At 44.1% G+C, this 19,332-nt stretch overlaps 1 protein-coding gene across 1 annotated transcript in view; it reads right to left on the reverse strand.

Moving 5' to 3' along the window:
- Positions 1-19,332, reverse strand: part of PXDN (peroxidasin) — a 236,317-nt gene that overhangs the window by 90,561 nt on the left and 126,424 nt on the right. Inside the window, exon 4 of the mRNA XM_077488703.1 lies at positions 18,608-18,679. Coding sequence (XP_077344829.1) covers positions 18,608-18,679 — 72 coding nt within the window. The remainder of the gene's footprint in view (positions 1-18,607; positions 18,680-19,332) is intronic.

Here is a 19,332-nt window from a genome sequence, read left to right on the forward strand (position 1 = left end):
CAAATATTTCAACACATTGGTACTATGGGTTGAAATGTCACCCACCAAGACCCCAGTCATAACCAGAGCACAAATCTGGATATGGATGCACTGTACAAAACTGATTTTTGCACAGCACAAATAGTATATGCTATTTTATTAATGTATACGTAAATAGGATACTCTAATAAAACACTCAGGGCTCAGCTACAAAAATGTATTTTTATGGTCAAAATAGCCTGATATTTCACTTTTTGGGTTAGCATTAGTGAGCCGATTAACCTACTGGTTTTTCATATCTCAACAACGGTAGCATTTCCTTATAGATGCTTGGTTCAACTTCCCCCACAAAACCAAACCAAAGTGTTACTTTACTATCCCAAGATAGAAAGGCATCTACGCGACCTATGTCCTTGTTAAAACATAGCTTTTACCAGCACAAGCAGTAAAATTGCAGCAAGAGATGGTTACATGTTTCGGCCAACAGCCTTAATCATGATTATAGCTGTTACCGAAACATGCAAGCTTCTCTTGATGCCCCCTTTCCAACATTATGTATAATGCTGGACCGGTGTTCTTGAATTGCATCTGAGGACTTTGAGAGCCTGCACACATTAAGAACCCTTTCACACGGGCAGATGGATTGGGTTGCCTGTCAGTTTTTTTTTTTTTTAGGTATACCTGAATGGATTCTCCATTGTCCTCTATGCAGCGGTGGGTTGACATGTGTCCGTTTACATCCTCCAACATCTGATCCACTAAAAAAACATTCCTCATCCATCTAGCAGAGCCATTTACCTCCGACCACCCATAGAGGAGAGCAGGCTGTGTGTCTGTGTCCGCTCTGTATAAGCGGAGATGACACAGACAAGTCATTCACCTGCTCACCAGGGATCAGCGGACAGATTCCCAGTGTGAAAGGGGTCTTCGGGAGTGAAGGGAAGTGACTATTGTTGGGGTAGTGTTGGATAAGACAAATAATTCTCAAATGTAGACCTATCCTAGAACAAACAAGCATCCAACCCTAGCTAACCAGGATGGGGGCAAAAATGACTCAAGTATTATGACTGACTGGAGTTCAGCTTTAAATCCTACAGGATTCTCATCATGAAAGGGCCTGGGGGAAGGAGAATACACATTTCCAATGTGTAATTTTATTTGATAATTCCATTAAAATGTAAAAAGCATTACATGTGTGGTTTTCATCATCTTGCCCCTTCAAAACAATTTAGTTTTTTTAATTTTCGAATTCACTAATACACTAGGATCAGCTAAATGTATCATACGTACCCTTTTTTAAGAATTTTTTGGCATTTTGATTGGAAAAGTCAGCCAAAACTTCTTTATAGCCTTGACTAGAAGATAGTGATTATTGCTAGCCGCTAGCGATAATCGCAAGTGAATCCAGCAGCCTGGTTGTACCCAAGTTGATCAGTCGATCAACCTGGCACATTCAGCCTGCCCCCACAGCTTAAATCTCGGCTGGTTCCTGCTGAACCAGCCGAGATTCAAAAAGTCTATGGCGGGCCTGAGACCTGAATAGCAGCGAAAACCCACTGGGGATTCAAATCCTTTTCCAATCCATCCAGAACAAAAAACAAATTTCCTCATTGGGACACTTGACTTTGGGTGCAGCGACTCAGTGTGGCACCATTATTAGGCTTCCTTGGTCTTCATTTTTTTGCGCCTGGCTTTCTGTTTTATTTTTGACATATACATTTTACATACACTACTGCTTGGTCCCCGAGCCATTTGCTTGCCAATAATAGCCTCCTGTTCTTTTGTTTATTTTATGTGCTCATTTGCCTTGGTGGCATTACTGGCAAGAATTACGTATATATAAGCAAAGGGGGCCATGCAAACCCAGATGGATAGTGGGAAAAACCACAGGGAAGTACCACAGGGAAGCCCAATTTCAGACATTTTTTTTAACTGCTTGCCGACCAGTGGCTGTCATACTGCAGCAGGTCGGCATGTTCCTTTGAAATGTTGTAGCTGTACATCGGCCCTTTAAGCGGGGATAGCAGGCACGCACGCCCACTGCACTGTGGGGGTGTTGATGCGCACTGCCAGCGGTCGCGGGCACGAGAGTAGCAACAGGGACGTGTGTGTGTAAACACACAAATCCCTGTTCTGTGAGGTGAGACAGATTGTGTGTTCCTACTAGCTAGGAACAACGATCTGTCATCTCCTCTAGTCAGTCCCATCTTCCTACAGTTATAACACACAGGAGGGAACACAGTTAACCCCTTGATTGCCCCCTAGTGTTAACCCCCTTCCCTGCCAGTGACAATTACAGAGTAATCAGTGCATTTTTATAGCACTGATCGCTGTATAAATGTCAATGGTCCCAAAAATATGTCAAGTGTCCAATCTTTCCGCCATGTTGCAGTCCCGATACATATCGGCCTAAATTGAGGAAAAAAAATTTGCTTTTTTTTTTTTCTCAAAAAAAAATGGGGATATTTATAATAGTAAAAAGTACAAAAATAAGATTTTTTTTCATTATATTACCTGTAAAATCCTTTTCTTTGAGTACATCATGGAGTTAGGCTAATATTCATTACCTGCTGGGCTATACTTCATCTCCAGATGAATGCATGAACACTAGTAGACCAAAGGTCTTTAGACAGGAAGTGATCCCCTATATAACACATCCCATACCGGGAGTACTTCAGTTTTGTAGCAAACACTGAATCCTCAAAAAGAGGGGAGGGACCTCTGTGTCCCTTGATGTACTCAAAGAAAAGGATTTTACAGGTAAGCATGGTGAAAAAAATCCTATTTTCTTTTTCATACAACATGGGAAACAGAGTTGGGCTAATATTCATTACCTGCTGGGACATCCCAGAGCAATAGCCTTGAGGGGAGGGAAGACACCCTGGCAAACAATAGACCTTATATGGCACCCCACAGTACACTGTGGCCGAAAGCCGAATCCTCGACTGCTCAAACATCCACTTGATAACATTTTGTGAATGTATGCACTGAAGACCAGGTATCAGAGTAACAAATCTGAGCCACTGATACCCGATGGCGAAAAGCCAAGGAGGTCCCTACACCTCTAGTAGAATGAGCTCTCACCCTAAGGGTCCGTTCACACAGGGGCAACACGACTTGTAGGCGACTTGAGTGAGGCAACTTGGACATGACTTGAGTTTAGATCACAGCGCGACTTGGGACGACTTCAACACGACTTGTGATGACTTCAACCTGACTTGGGACGACTTACAAGTCGCCCCAGGCCAGGCGACTTTTGCCGAAGGGGGAACTCCACGCCAAATTTCTGAAAAAAATTTGGCGTGGGTTCCCCCTCCGAGAGCATACCAGGCCCTTAGGTCTGGTATGGATTCCAAGGGGAACCCCCTACGCCGAAAAAACGGCGTGGGGGTCCCCCCAGATCCACACCAGACCCTTATCCGAGCACGCTACCCGGCCGGCCAGGAAAGGGGGTGGGGACGAGCGGGCGGCCCCCCCTCCTGAGCCGTACCAGGCCGCGTGCCCTCAACATGGGGGGGTGCCTTGGGGGAGGGGGGCGTGCGGCCCCCCCACCCCAAAGCACCTTGTCCCCATGTCGATGAGGACAAGGGCCTCTTCCCGACAACCCTGGCCGTTGGTTGTCGGGGTCTGCGGGCGGGGGGCTTATCGGAATCCGGGAGCACCCTTTAATAAGGGGGCCCCCGGATACCGGCCCCCCACCCTATGTGAATGAGTATGGGGTACAATGTACCCCTACCCATTCACCTGTAAAATAAAGTACAAAAAAAAAACACAACACACAAGATAAAATAATTTATTGCACAGCTCCGGGGGTCTTCCGTCTTCGGGGGTCTTCTCGCCGGACTCCTCCGCTATCTTCTTGTAGCTCTTTTGCTAGTGGAGGAGTCCGGCTTTCTTCCTCGCCGCCGGCCTCTTCTCCCGACTTCGGGGGTCTTGTCCCCCTCTTCGGTTCTTCTGCCGGGCCACCGCGCCTTCTTATAGCTCTTTTACAGGCGGTGGCCCGGCCTTCTGTCGCCGCCGTCACCGCCGCCGCCTTCCGTTCTTCTTCTTCTTCTCCTGGAGATGTTGACTCGATGAGCTCTCCGGCCGTAATGCCAGGGACGCGCTGCCACTTATATAGGGACAATGGGGCGGTGTCACATGGGTTGATGTCACATGGGTTGGTCACATGGGTTGATGTCACATGGTGACAGTCCCAGCATCCTCCGGGACTGTGACATCGTAAGGGGGCGGGGTCACCATGTGACATCAACCCATGTGACCAACCCATGTGACACCGCCCCATTGTCCCTATATAAGTGGCAGCGCAGCGCGTCCCTGGCATTGCGGCCGGAGAGCTCGTCGAGTCAACATCTCCAGGAGAAGAAGGAGAAGAACGGAAGGCGGCAGCGGCGGCGACAGAAGACCGGGCCACCGCCTGTAAAAGAGCTATAAGAAGGCGCGGTGGCCCGGCAGAAGAACCGAAGAGGGGGACAAGACCCCCGAAGTCGGGAGAAGAGGCCGGCGGCGCGGAAGAAAGCCGGACTCCTCCGCTAGCAAAAGAGCTACAAGAAGATAGCGGAGGAGTCCGGCGAGAAGACCCCCGAAGACGGAAGACCCCCGGAGCTGTGCAATAAATTATTTTATCTTGTGTGTTGTGTTTTTTTTTGTACTTTATTTTACAGGTGAATGGGTAGGGGTACATTGTACCCCATACTCATTCACATAGGGTGGGGGGCCGGTATCCGGGGGACCCCTTATTAAAGGGTGCTCCCGGATTCCGATAAGCCCCCCGCCCGCAGACCCCGACAACCAACGGCCAGGGTTGTCGGGAAGAGGCCCTTGTCCTCATCGACATGGGGACAAGGTGCTTTGGGGTGGGGGGGCCGCACGCCCCCCTCCCCCAAGGCACCTCCCCATGTTGAGGGCACGCGGCCTGGTACGGCTCAGGAGGGGGGGCCGCCCGCTCGTCCCCACCCCCTTTCCTGGCCGGCCGGGTAGCGTGCTCGGATAAGGGTCTGGTATGCTCTCGGAGGGGGAACCCACGCCAAATTTTTTTCAGAAATTTGGCGTGGAGTTCCCCCTTCAGAGCTAATAATTCTGTCAAAGTCGCCTCCGTATAGACAGAAATCCGACTTGGAGGCGACCTCCATTGAAATCAATGGGTACCAGTCGCCTACAAGTCGGATTCAAGTAGTACAGGAACTTCTTTTGAAGTCGGAGCGACTTCAGTAGCGTGCATTAAGACAGCTCTCATTCACTTACATTGGTTTTTAAATGTTGTCCGACCTGAGGCGACTAGGGGCGACCTGAAGTCGGATCCCAAGTTGCCCCTGTGTGAACGGACTCTAAAGGGAGGAGCTTTAAGTTTCAGACCGTAGGCCTGAATGACCAATTGACGGACCCATTTGGCAATGGAAGCTTTGGAAGCTGCCTGCCCCTTCCTCCATCCTTTTGGTAAAACAAAAAAAAAAATAAGAGTCTGATCCTCGGATCTCCACAGATCTACACAAATAAACCTTGACTGCCCGGACAACGTTCAAAGAATGCAGTCGTCTCTCTTCCGCCGAACAAGGCTGAGAGAAAAAAGGAAGGCAAAATAATGTACTAATTTAAAGGTCGACACCAACTTTGGCAAAAAGGGTGGAACAGGTCGTAACACGACCCTGTCGTGATAATTGATCAAGTATAATTCTTTCCAGGAAAGGGCTGCCAACTCCAACACCCTTCTAGCCGAGGTGATAGCCATCAGGAGGGCTAGCTTGCGTGCAGCAAGTCTAATGGAATTTCCTTGATAGGCTCAAACGGTTGTTTCTTTAACACAGAAAGCACCAAGTTCAAGTCCCTAGGACACATTGATGACCTAATGGGGGGGAGGAAAACGAGCTGACCCTGCATAAAGGTTCAGACCAGTGAATGGGAGGCTAGAGGCCTTTCGAAGAATACTGATAGGGCTGAAACTTGATCTCTGATTGTACTCAAAGCCAATTTGATTTCCACAGCTGACATTAGAAAAGAGAATTCTCCCAATCACGTACTTCCGAGGATGCAATTTTTTGGCTTCACACCAAGCAATATAAGTCTTCCAGACCTTATAAAAGATCTTCCTAGTGACAGCTTTTCTAGCATTCACTAGGGTAGACACCACTGGTCCAGAGATGTCACAGTCCTTTAACACCCTGGCTTCAATAGCCATGCTTCCAAATTTAGAGACTGTAAATTGGGGTGGAATATAGGACCTTAAGACAGTAGATCAGGGCAACGTGGAAGCGTCCATGACCCATCTATTGTCAGTCTCACAATCTTTGGGAACCAGGGCAGGGCTGGTGCCACCAGAATGACTGGAACTCCCACTCTCTGAATCCTGCGCAACAAATGTGGAAGGAGAGGGATCGGAAGGAAAGCATAAACCAGGGAGCACTGGCTCCATGGAACTACCAGAGCATCTGCTCCGGTTTTCAGAGGATCTCTTGTTCGGGGCAAAAACTGTTGTAGCTTGTTGTTGAACCTGGATGCCAGTAGGTTGACCTCTGGCCGTCCCCAACATTGGCAAATTTCCTGGAATACCCCTGGGAGCGGAGATAATCTGCCTTCCAGTTCTCTTCTCCTGTGATATGAACTACCGATAGGATTGGCACATATCCCTCTGCCCAGGCTAGTATGTGGTTCACCTCCTTCAGAGCTGAACGACTCCTGGTATCGCCTTGGTGGTTTATATAGGCCACTGCAGTGGCATTGTCAGACTGAACCCTGATAAGGCAGTCCTGAAGACTGTAGGGTCAATCATACTGCCCATAAATCCAGGATGTTGATGGGCAGGATCTGTTATGTCCTTGACCATTTCCTCTGAGCTTTGAGCCCTTCTAGGGTCGCTTCTCAGCCTGAGAGACTGGCATCTGTAGTCAGAGCTTTCCAAGTTACCGGGAGGAAGGATCTTCCCTTTTGCAGGTTCTGATCCTGCAACCACCAGTTTAGGCTTAAGCGTGCCTGAGGAAATAAGGCCTGAGGTCGGGTATGAAACTGGGCATAGGGCACAGCCTTGAAGGATACTAGCCTCCCTAGAAGACTCATACAGAGCCAAATGGAGGGTTGTCTGCTGCCCCTTATCCAATGTACCTGATCATTCAGGGAACAGATCTTTGAGGGTGGCAAGAAAATAGCTTGGACTGAATCTAGGATCAGACCTAAATACTTTAGGCTTTGAGCTAGTCTCAATGTTAATTTTTCGGCATTTATGATCCAGCCTAAGCTTTCCAAATACCGCACTGTGCATGTTATGCTCTGTTCTAGAGCCTGTAGTGAGTGATCTCTGAGCAGGAGGTTTTCCAGATACCTGAGCACCAAGATCCCTTGGGCTCTTAAAAGACCCAGTACTGGTGCTAGGACCTTTGTGAACACCTGGGGAGCTGTAGCAAGCACAAAGGGTAGAGCCACAAATGGAAAATGACGTTCCTCTACTGCAAATCACAGGAATCTCTGATGAGGTTGAATGATAGGTACGAGTGAATGATGAGGTTGAACGATAGGCTACTACTGAGCGGACAGACTCCACCTGAAAGGACTGGATCAGTAGATACCAGCTCAGGGATCTTATGTCCAAAATGGGCCTTGTGTCCCCCTTTGGTTTTTGAACCGTAAACAGGTTAGAGTAAAACCATGTGCCCCTTTCGGATACAGGAACCTCTACAATCACTCCTTGATGCACGAAATGATATAGTGCCTGAAGTAATAAGTCTCTTTTTGGAGGATCCGAGAGAACGCTGGATCTTAAAAATCTCTGTGGGGGAACCCCAAGCAACTCCAGATTGTAACCACAGGATATAGTTGAGGTGACCCACTCATCCTGAATTATTGTTCTCCAAATGTCCGCAAAGTGCAGCAGCCTTCCCACCACCATATGGAGTGGGGGAGTCCCCTCAAAAGGAGGGCTTGGTATTGGGTTTAGAAGAATTTTGGACCCAGGGCTTTTTCTGGCCCTGGCCTTGCAGCTTGCCCCTGGCCCTAGCGCCCTGTTGGTGGTGGAACTGCCTTGGCACTGAAACATTTGAGGAAGCAGTCCCTGAGGTTTTAAAAGAGGGATGTCTGGTGCTTTTCTTCACAGTAAGAAGTCTTCCATCCGGAAATCTTTTGGATAGATTTGCCCAAATGATCACCAAATAAACGTTCCTCATGAAAGGGGAAACCTGCCAATAACTTCTTACAAGGAAGCTCGGCTGACCAGTTCTTAAGTCACAAAAGTCTGCGCATCAGACATACCTGGCCCCGAATAGACTGTACAGGATGGGGAGGATGTCCGCACCAAACTGCACAAGATGTGGGCGGGGGGCGGACTTCCTTCATGTGATGTGGCAGTGTGGGAGTATAGGGAGGTACTGGCAGCTGGTGGTCGGGAAAGTAAGAAAAGTCTTAAATAAGACTATTAAGGCTACAGTGGAATTATGCTTATTGGCAGTTATGAATGAAGAAAGAGAGTGTAGATACACTAGGATATTTTTACAAGAAGTATTATTCCTGGCACAAAAACCAGATAGTGGAAAAATGGATTCAGCCAAACCCACCGACAATAAGTCAATGGGTTAGAGCAGTAAACCATGTTGTACCACAAGAGAGAATAAATAATGTATGAACAAAGGGGAAATCTGCAGCAATATGAAAATATTTGTGAAAAATTTAATATAGATCATACTTTACAATGGATGCAGGAAGACCTGACTATACAGTGTAAAGCGAATAAAGGAAATAGTGTCTAAAAGAGGGATGATGGATATGAAAATAGAAATATATATGTTAAAATTCTGGAAGATTTTTTTTTTTTTTTTTTTTTTATAAATTATGTATATTAACGTGTAAGAAAAAATTTGTAGAAAAAAAAAATAAAAAAAAAGGAAGAGGCTTGCTGCATCTATGGCTGACATGCTCCACTTCTTAAACTTTTCATCCATAGGATATAAAAGGGGAAAACCTCTTAGGAGGAACAAAAATCCTGTCAGGATGTTCCCAATCAGCATACACCACCTGTTCCAACAGAGGGTATAAGGGGAAAGCCTGTGTGGCCTGAAGAGGCCTCAGGGATCCCAAAGGGGACCAGGGAGTCTCAGTAACCTCTGCAAGAGGCAACTTAAAGGCAGAAAGAACCATGTCGGTAAGAGTCAGGACCAAAAGCCTCTGTGATTGAGAGGCAGACACCAACTGGATCTCTTCCAAATTGCTCGGAAGCAGACTCATCCGCCAGGCCATCCACAGAATCCTGAGCTTTAAACTCTTCCCCACCCTCAACCCATTCCTACTACAGACTAGGAGGCTCTGGGGAGGGGATCTGTCACACTTCTTGCCATCCTGTGGGATGGAGGGAATGGCAGCAATTCTGTGCTCTAACCTGGCTAGGGCTGAGGACAGTTCACCCTTAGTGATAAAGGGTGAAGCAGCAGCGTTGACTGTAGGCACAATCCCAGATAGGCACAGCGGCTCAGATCGCCCAGAAGCCTCTGGTCCTTCAGGGGTTACAACACTAGGGATACGACTGGGTTTAACAGGAACTACTGATAACATAGGTGTGCCCTTCCCTGTAGTGTTAGTCCCGCTTCTCTTTTGAAGACATTTACTAGCCACAAAAAGGGAGCACCTGGGCGTAGTATTAACACACCTCAGAAGGGAGACCCTTTAATAGGGCTCACCAAGCTCCTATGCAACAATCCTGCTAAGCCCCTTTAGCCTGCCAAGCAGCTCCTGGTGACTCACGTGACCTGGGTAAGGAGAAATGAACCGCTGCAAACGCTTGGTTCAGAGCCTGCTCTGTGTCCCACAGCTGCCCTCTGGAAGCCCCCCACATGCTTGGCATATACAGCTTAAATAAGGAGAAAAGATGAAAAAAATCTTAAAAGGGAAAAAGGAACTGCTGCCCCTGCAGATATACTTTCACCTAGGTGAAGTATGTGTTTAGATTGGAAAAAAGGAGTAGCAGGTGTGGCGCTGTTCTAATTAGGAAGGTTTTAGGATATTTGGTTTGAACCTATTTCAATGATAGTTCTGTGTTGCACCCTCTGCAGGGTGCAAGGATACAAACTTTGAAATCCAAAATATAAATACAATATATAAAAAGTGATAGAATATACACCATCTAGTTATACCAAAGAACAATATGCATATGCTCTGCAGGATGCGATATCCAATGAACCATGTACTAATAAGTGTGTTGCAACCTCTGCCTGATACAGCAAGCCAAGACAAAAGCCCTAGGAGGAACGTTCAATATTTGGTGATACCACTTACTGAAATAAACCAAATGGTGTAGACAAAAAATTGGTGAAGTGCAGCCCCTTTGGTATGAATGTTCTAATGTACTACACCCTCTGCATGAATGTCATGTAGTAAATCTTGAATTCCACGTGAAAGAAAAAGAAATGATAAATTAAATATTAGTGTAAATGATGTGGGGATTATATCCTCAGCCTGAGCGGAGTGTACAAAAGGAAAAAAATAATAAAGATTAATAAAAATAAATGTGAGTAAAAGTAAGATGTGTACTTGGACAGACTTATTGCACAGCTCGCATGTAAATATGACAAAGAATATAAAAGTGTTTATGTGCATTCAATAAGTGCTGGTGCAGTGTTTCGTTGGAATTTTTATATCATGTGTTACAGCCCCTGGCAAGTGTTTTCACAGTAATTATGACCTGAATATATTGTCCAAAAAATGAATTAAATGCCTATATTATGATGATAATAAAAGGCTTAACATCATACGTAATAAAAAATATATTGTATATAGTATAGTATATATTCTATCGCTTTTTATATATTTTATTTATGTTTTGGATTCCAAAGTTTGTATCATTGCAACCTGCAGAGGGTGCAACACAGAACTATCATTGAAATAGGTTCAAACTAAAAATCCTAAAACCTTCCTAATTAGAACAGCACCACACCTGCTACTCCTTTTTTGCAATCTAGCTTAAATAAGCTGGCTGTGTGCATGTGCGCGGTCCCAGCAAACAGGCGTGGCTGTATTCGCATATGACGTGAATCTTTGTGCTCCCAGATAAAGGCTACAACACATGTACTGTGAAGCCGCATGCGCCATGGCTGCTAAACAAACTGCCGAGCTCAGTGGCGCTCTTACGAATGCACATGCGCCATTAGCAAAAAACAGCCGGACACAAGCAAAAAAAAAAAAGGTATGCTTTGAAAACACCCACAGGTAGCCCAAAAACTCCCCCGTATGGTCACCGCACACAGGTGTCCAGCCTCTAGCTAGCTTGCCTGATTTTTACAATCACTGGGACATCCCACAATAACTTACCTGTCCCAATGGAGAGCAGCTTAGAAACTAAGAGCCCAATCTTCACCTTCACGGTGGGTTCCTGTCACTTGAGGACCTTCAAGGACTGGGTACCCTTTTCATGTTTGGGGGTCCACTACCTTGGACCTGCACAGCACTCTGCAGTAATGCCTTAGCGCTGTGGTGTTCAGGATTTCACTTTGCAGGGTCCAACGCCCAGAGGCCGCATTACAGGCAAAACCTTGCAGGATCTTGAGTCTTTTTTGCAAGGCTCGGGTACCATTTAGCTAAGCGTATAAAGCCTGTGTCAAACGGATCCGACCAGTCAATCCCTTGATTCATGTAAGAACTGTTTGTGGGACTAGAGACCTGGAGCTCAAACAACCGTGTCAGCCACCTTGCAGACACTGGTAAAAACTTAAGTACTTCCTGTATGGGTTATATAGGGGATCACTTCCTGTCTAAATACCTTTGGTACCAGTGTCCATTCACCTGGAAATGAAGCATAACCCTGCACTTAATGAATATTAGCCTAGCTCTGTGTCCCATGATGTATGAAAAAGCAATAGTGTTTTTTTTAAAAATTGTCACTCTTCTTGTTTATAGCGCAAAAAATAAACAAATCGCAGAGATGATCAAATGCCACCAATAGAAAGCTGCATTTGTGAGAGAAAAAAAGGACATCAGTTTTGTTTGGGTACAGTGTCGCATGACCGCGCAAATTTGTCAGTTAAAGCGGCGCAGTGCCGGATCTCAAAAAATGGTCTTTGAGCAGCCAAATCTTCCGGGGCTGTAGTGGTTAAACTGAGCTTAGGATAGGGAGGAGCAGGATAACGACCTTTGTTGGGATATTGCTCTTTGTGTCCTGATTGCAAAGAGCATAATTCATGTTCTACATTGTAACTTGTACAAGTAGCAGGCAGACTTTTGGTTGGGATTTGGCCAAAGGTAATCTGGATAGGACTTCCCTGCAAATACAAAATTTAGAACTAACCAGAGCTAAAACGAAGGTCAAAAATAATAACATATAAGGCTATATGTTACCATATGACTGTGTTTCTCCTCTGCTCCACTTAGTTTGGAGATCAGCAGATTTCTTATGAGGTTTAAAGTTCATCCAAATGCCAAAACATCGACTTAGATGTAGATTCCATACATTCATAATAAAAATCACACTCCGTTTTATATGGAAAGGGCTTACAGCTATAATCCCCCCAAAAATGTGAAGTTTCTTAGAATTTATTTGAACAGCCCACAGTAATATGATGGTGGGAGGAAACGTTTTCAGTCAACACAGCAAACTTTCTGTTATTAAAAAGACCACTTCTAATACCAATGTACTTAGAAAACAAAGCACGATACAGGCTTTTCAAGGAAACATGATCTTTGCCCACAGATAGACTTTAATGCCTCCTTCCCCACCTCAATGGGGCAAAAGATAAAGTTTCCCCTTGCAGTGGGGCTGTGCCTGGACTGCAAGTCAACTGCTTGTTTTGTCCAGGGGCAAGTAGAAAGCTTAGACTTACCCAATAATTTGTTCCACCAGCAACCAGTTCTTCCCTACGATCCAGCGGTGGACTGTTCCTGATGTCCTCATGTGGGGGGGGGGGGGGGGGGGGGGGGAGGCAGGAGCCATAGGAACCAGTTTTGTGCTGGGAGGATTGAAAGATAAGGCAAGTATATCTCCATTCTCCATCCCCTAGGCCAGTGATGGCGAACCTTGGCACTCCAGATGTTTTGGAACTACATTTCCCATGATGCTGCACTACACTGCAGAGTGCCAGAGCATCATGGGAAATGTAGTTCCAAAACATCTGGGGCGCCAAGGTTCGCCATCACTGCCCTAGGCAAAAACACGCAATTAACCCCTGCATTGAGGGAACAGATCCACTCTAAGGCTTGGTTCACAGCTATGCAGTTTGCTTTTGATCTGTTTCTGCAGTGCTTTTTGCACACGCCTTCTGATGCATTTTTACACATTTTCAGATGCGTTTTGCATTTTTTTGCAAAACACATATTGCGGCAAAAATGCACTACATGCTTTGCTGCAACGTCTCCATTAAAGTCTATTGAATCAAATACGCACCATTTTGCTTAAAAAAAATAAATAAATAAAAAAAAAAAATCCCTGACCCTTTCCAAAAACACAGTGGCTGAAAAAACTCAAAACAAAACAAACAAAAAAAACACATACATGTGAACGTGTCCCATAGGAAACCATGTTATATGGACTGTAGAGCATTTCTGCAAAATCATAAAGAAGGTGTGAACCAAGCCTAAGAGAAATTTTTATTTTATTTTTTTCGCCCAGAGTTGGGCTTTAAGCTTCCCTTTCTTTTGTAGGTATGTCACTCATTTCCATTTCAATGACGTGACACTACTTGCGTTTGGTGATTGTCCCAGTGATGTCAGTTGGAAGACAAATGGAGCAACTCAGAGCTGGCACAGGGCTTCCATTCCTCAGCTCTCCAAATCCTCCAGGGAGCCCAAGACCGCAGTACCCTGGCCAGACAGTGGGAGAAAGGGGAGAGATATTTTTCGGTCTCCTGTGACTAATGCACCCAGAGGTAATGAGTATTTTATCACTTCTAAATTAAGAGCGGTCACATTTTTGGCTACTGTAGCTGGCACAATATGTGCTTGATTAGCTGCAGTGGCAGGCAGGGGAGACATTGGGGGTCTAATGGCTTCCTGATGTCGTTATAAAGAGTACCCATTACTGTCCAATGCTATACCATTGATATTAAAAAAGTAAAAAAATAAAAATAAAATGAAATAATTAAAAAACTAAATACATAAAAGCACCCCCCCCCCCCCACAAGCAAATGCAAGTGTACTAGTAGGTCCCTCACATGTATGTAAACAGCGAGTGCAACACACAGGTATGCAAACGTCCAAGTGAGAGCCAAAAATCCTGGTCAACTCTAAATTGATCATCTAAAATGCTTTTAAAAAGTTTTGCCTATGAAAAGTTTTAGGTACCAAAAGTTTTCGCTATTTCACAGGGGCACAAAATTTGGAGGCTTGACATGTGTGGTATCCATTTACTCAACACAACCCCAATATTGCATTTGTGCACACTAAAATAAATGTTTGTATACTTCCTGAAAATATGCACGTGATAAACAGCTAAACAGATAAATAGTGTGTGCCATAAAAAAAAAAAAAACTAACAAAAAACAGGGCACAACTGTTTTCTATGGAAGCAAAAAGCAGCACTTCTACTTCCTAAAAAACAAAACAAAAAAAAAAAAAAAAACATCCACAGCTGAATGGATGGTGCTCAGGCACTGGTTGTGGTCTACAGAAGAACAAAGATTGCTGGCATAACAGTCAAGTGCAGCAAGACATCAGCTTTATGAAGGCATCGGTTTATACCGCACAAGCAGTCAACGCGTTTCCATCATAGTCATGAGTAAGGTCGTTATGGTAGTAACACGTGGGCTGTTTGTGCTGTATACACTGATGTCTTGCTGTACTTGACCGTGATGCTGGCGATCTTCCTTTCTTCAATTGTGTTCTATGCTATATTTCCAAAAGTATTGGGAAGCCTGACGTCTATACTCTAATTCATCTCAAAGTGGTTCTATCTGGTTGAGGTCAGAACTCAGCGCAGGCCAGTCAAGTTTTTCCACCCAAAACTCTTTGTCTTTATGGACCTTGCTTTGTGCACTGGTCCAAATCATTTGGTGGAGGGGAGTTTATAGCGTGGGGTTGTTTTTCAGGGGTTGAGCTGCAGCATACTAAGACATTTTGGACAATTTCATGCTCCCAACTTTGTGCGAACAGTTTGGTTTTGGCCCCTTTCTGTTCCAACATGACTGCGCACCAGTGCACAAAGCAAGGTCCACAAAGACATGGATGAGCGAGTTTGGGGTGGAGGAACTTGACTTGCCTGCACCGAATCCTGACCTCAACCCGACAGAACACCTCTGGGATGAATTAGAGTGGAGACTGCAAGCCAGGCCTTCTCTACAACATCAGTGCCTGACCTCACAAATGCACTTCTGGAAGAATGGACAAACATTCCCATAGATTTCTCAACCTTGTGGACAGCCTTCCCAGAAGAGTTGAAGCTGTTATAGCTGCAAATGGTAGGCCAGCTCAATATTAAACCCTACGGGCTAAAACTGGGATGCAATTAAAATTCATGTGCGTGTAAAGGCAGGCATCCCAATAATTTTGGTAATATATGTGCCCTGTCTACACCATGAATGTGTGGTGGTATGCAGAAAAATGCAGGTCACCAAACATGATATGAACAAGCCCCTTACTGGCCGAGCAATCCAATAAGCATTGCCAGCAAGTTAAATTCTGATAGTCCACTCAGTTTATCTAATAACTAGATATTTGAGAAGACTTTTCTCACTACTATTGTGTTGAGCTGCAGCCTGCACATAATGTGCAACCTTCTTCTAAAGCCCAAGTGCATGTGTGCCTTGAGGCTGCAGTTTGAAGGCACAGAGGAGAGTTGACTGAACCACTGAACACACCACTGTTCATACTCTCAAGATATAGGGTTAATCAGAAAATACAGTTGTGCTCATAAGTTTACATACCCTGGCAGAATTTCTTGCCAATTTTCAGAGAATATGAATGATAACACAAAAACAATTCTTTCACTCATGGCTGGTATTTGGCCGATTATCAATCAACTGTGATTACTCTTTGTAAATCATAATGGCAACATAAACTACCCAAATGACCCTGATCAGAAGTTTACATACCCTGGTGATTTTGGCCTAATATCCACGCAAGTTGACACAAAGTGGTTTGAATGACTATTAAAGGTAACCATTCTCACCTGTGATCTGTTTGCTTGTAATTAGTGTGTGTATAAATGGTCAATGAGTTTCTGGACTCCTGACAGACCCTTGCATCTTTCATCCAGTGCAGCACTGACATTTATGGATTCTGAGCCATGGGGAAAGTAAAAGAATTGTCAAAGGATCTGTGGGAAAAGGTAGTTGAACTGTATAAAACAGGAAAGTAATATAAAAAGATATTCAAGGAATTCAGATTGCCAATCAGCAGTGTTCAAACTCTAATCAAGAAGTGGGAAACGAGGGGTTCTGTTAAAAGCAAACCACAGTCCAGTAGACTAACTAAACTTTTAGAAACAACTGCTAGGAAAATTGTTCGGGATGCAAAGAAAAACCCATAATAAATTCAGGTGAAATACAGAACTCTCTGAAAACATGTGGTGTGGCTGTTTCAAGATGCACAATAAGGAGGCACTTGAAGAAAGATGGGCTGCATGGTCGATTCGCCAGAAGAAAGCCTTTACTACGCAAATTCCACAAAAGCATCCTGCTTACAATATGCCAAACAGCGCAGAGACAAGCCTCAAATCTTCGGGCACAAAGTAATTTAGAGTGACAAAACCAAAATTTTGGCTTTTGGCCATAACCGCTACATTGGGAGAGGAGTCAACAAGGCCTATGATGAAAGGTACAGAGGTGGATTGCTGATGTTTTGGGGATGTGTGGGCTACAAAGCCACAGGAAATTTGGTCAAATTTGTTGGCAAAATGAATGCAGTATGTTATCAAAAAATACTGGAGGAACGTTTGCATTCATCAGCTAGGAATCTGCGCATGGGACGTACTTGGACATTCCAACATGACAATGATCCAAAACACAAGGCCAAGCTGACCTGTCATTGGCTACAGCAGAATAAAATGAAGGTTCTGGAGTGTCCATCTCAGTCTTCTGACCTCAATATCACTGAGCCACTCTGGGGAGATTTCAAATGTGCAGTTCATGCAAGACAGCCCAAGAATTTAAAGGAATTGGAGGCTTTTTGCCAAGAGGAATGGGCAGCTTTACCATCTAAGATAAAGAGCCTCATCCACAAATACCACAAAAGACTTCAAGCTGTCATTAATGTTAAAGGGGGCAATACACAGTATTAAGAACTGAGGTATGTACATTTTTGATCAGGGTCATTTGATTGATAATAAATGGCTTCAGCCAAACACTAACCATGAGTGAAAGAAAAGTTTTGTGTTATCATTCATATCTGAAAAATGGCCAAGAAATCTAATTCTGCCAGGGTATGTAATATTATGAGCACAACTGTATATGCAACTTGAGGATATCGATGTAGCAGCCAGCAGCCCAAGATGAATGTCAGAATGAAACCCACAGTTATTCTGCAGGTAGCCTGTATCCCTTGAATCAGTCTAAATGCAAATTCTAAAATGTATTAGGAGAGTATACCTTAAGGCTCCTTTCACATTAGTGTCACACAATTTACAGTGCAACTTTGGAGCAAGACTGATGCGACTTTTCATTCTCTGGACCAAAGTACCCTCAAAAGTTGCACCAAAATAATGCATGCACCTTTTCAAAATTACTGTGACAAAGTTGCACCGATCTGAACAGATGCCATTGCAAACAATGGGTTTACGACTTGTTATGTCTAAAGTTGCATGACAACTTACAACGTGTGAATGGGTTATGAATATTAGCACCAAATGCATTGCACAAAGCAGGTATTCTGTATGTACACAATACTTCCTATACAATACACACAAAGATGACATGACCTTAATACACAGACACAAGACTAACAGATCAAAAGTCTCACAGAGGATGTTCAATTTATACAACATATTAACCTCCATGACTGTTTACGATACCTCCATGTTGGGTCCCACAGCTTTTTTTTTTTAGCCCTTTCGGTAATGTTACTCATCCATTCATCTATAACAATGCTATATAAAAGTGTCATTATAGCTTAATGGATGGATTTAGTGCCAAGGCACATTAAGCAATAGTATGGCGAGTTTACTATGGTTGGTAATGTTGGAGGATCCACATGTGTTATTGACGAACAAATCTTAGGCAGGTATGCACTTTTGATGTAAAGGAGAACACCAGACAAAACAATTCGGTTTAAAGGGGTGTGAAAGGCATGGATGCAAATGCTTAGCCCCACCTAGGTGTCTAACAACTCCTCAGTGAATGCTTCAGGCTTACATCTTCTCAGGTGTTGTCCTACAAAGTTCCATGGGGGATTGGTCTGGAAAGGCCAATTGTAATGACGGGAAAACAATCTTACCATATTTCTTTATTAATAAATCATGCACTAAAGTAATTGAAAAAAATTAAACAATGTGTGCTAGCTACAGATCAAGTGTGGCCTTGAACTTTCACAGACCAGCACAACCCAAAGGGATGGAGACATCAGAACTTTGAGGAAATAGGAGCACAGAGGTTAGAACGAAAATGTATTGCTCCCTGTCTTGCTACACCCCCTTAGCAGGAACAAAAAGACGCATGCAGTAGGAAGGGTACATAGATGTTTTTCTCTTGATGACCGAGAAAAATAGTAGTCATGCAAAATAATGCAATGTGACACTTACAGTTGTTCTAGAGAGGCAAGTCCTTTAAAAGCTTGCCTGTCAATGGATTGGATTTCATTCTTGTACAAATAGCTGAAACAAGAAACAATTAGGAAGGATTAGCATACACACATAAAAAGCAACAGACACAAATGGCAATGAGCATGGATAAGTAGCAGCAAGCATGGCGTTCAGTGTTAAAGTGTACCTGTTCCCTACAAACCATCTTTAAACATTTTTCAGGTGGATCACAAATTTAGTTTTCAAGTTAACACCACATTATGCGTGAAATACATTGCTGGGATTATAACTTATAAAGAAAACAGGTACAATTTAAAAAGACATAAAAGATCCTTTGGAGAAACATAACGATACCACTGCAAAATACAACACATAACATTAACTGAAACATACAAAATACAATTTATTTATGGTGCAAGATAACATTTTCTGTACAGGATTTGGGAGAACGTGGGCTTAAAAAGATAACATTAAACCATATCTGCAATGAATAAACCCTACTAAGACACTACATACAGTATGTTCGCACATACTACCCCTATATAAATAAGCTTTGTGCATTTTAAATATGTGGGGTAAAGTGCTGTGCTCAAGTGTCAGCGGTTCAATGAAGGGAACTGCACAAATGTGGCCATAATAGAAAAAGTGCTAAATGTAACGTATATACTACTAGAGGTTACATGTATGACATATACACCAATGTATCAAAACAAATGTTACATATA

This window comes from Lithobates pipiens, unplaced genomic scaffold (genome assembly GCF_037356315.1).
Source record: "Lithobates pipiens isolate NorthernLeopardFrog02 unplaced genomic scaffold, aLitPip1_a1.2 Scaffold_18, whole genome shotgun sequence".
NCBI classification, from domain to species: Eukaryota; Metazoa; Chordata; class Amphibia; order Anura; family Ranidae; genus Lithobates; species Lithobates pipiens.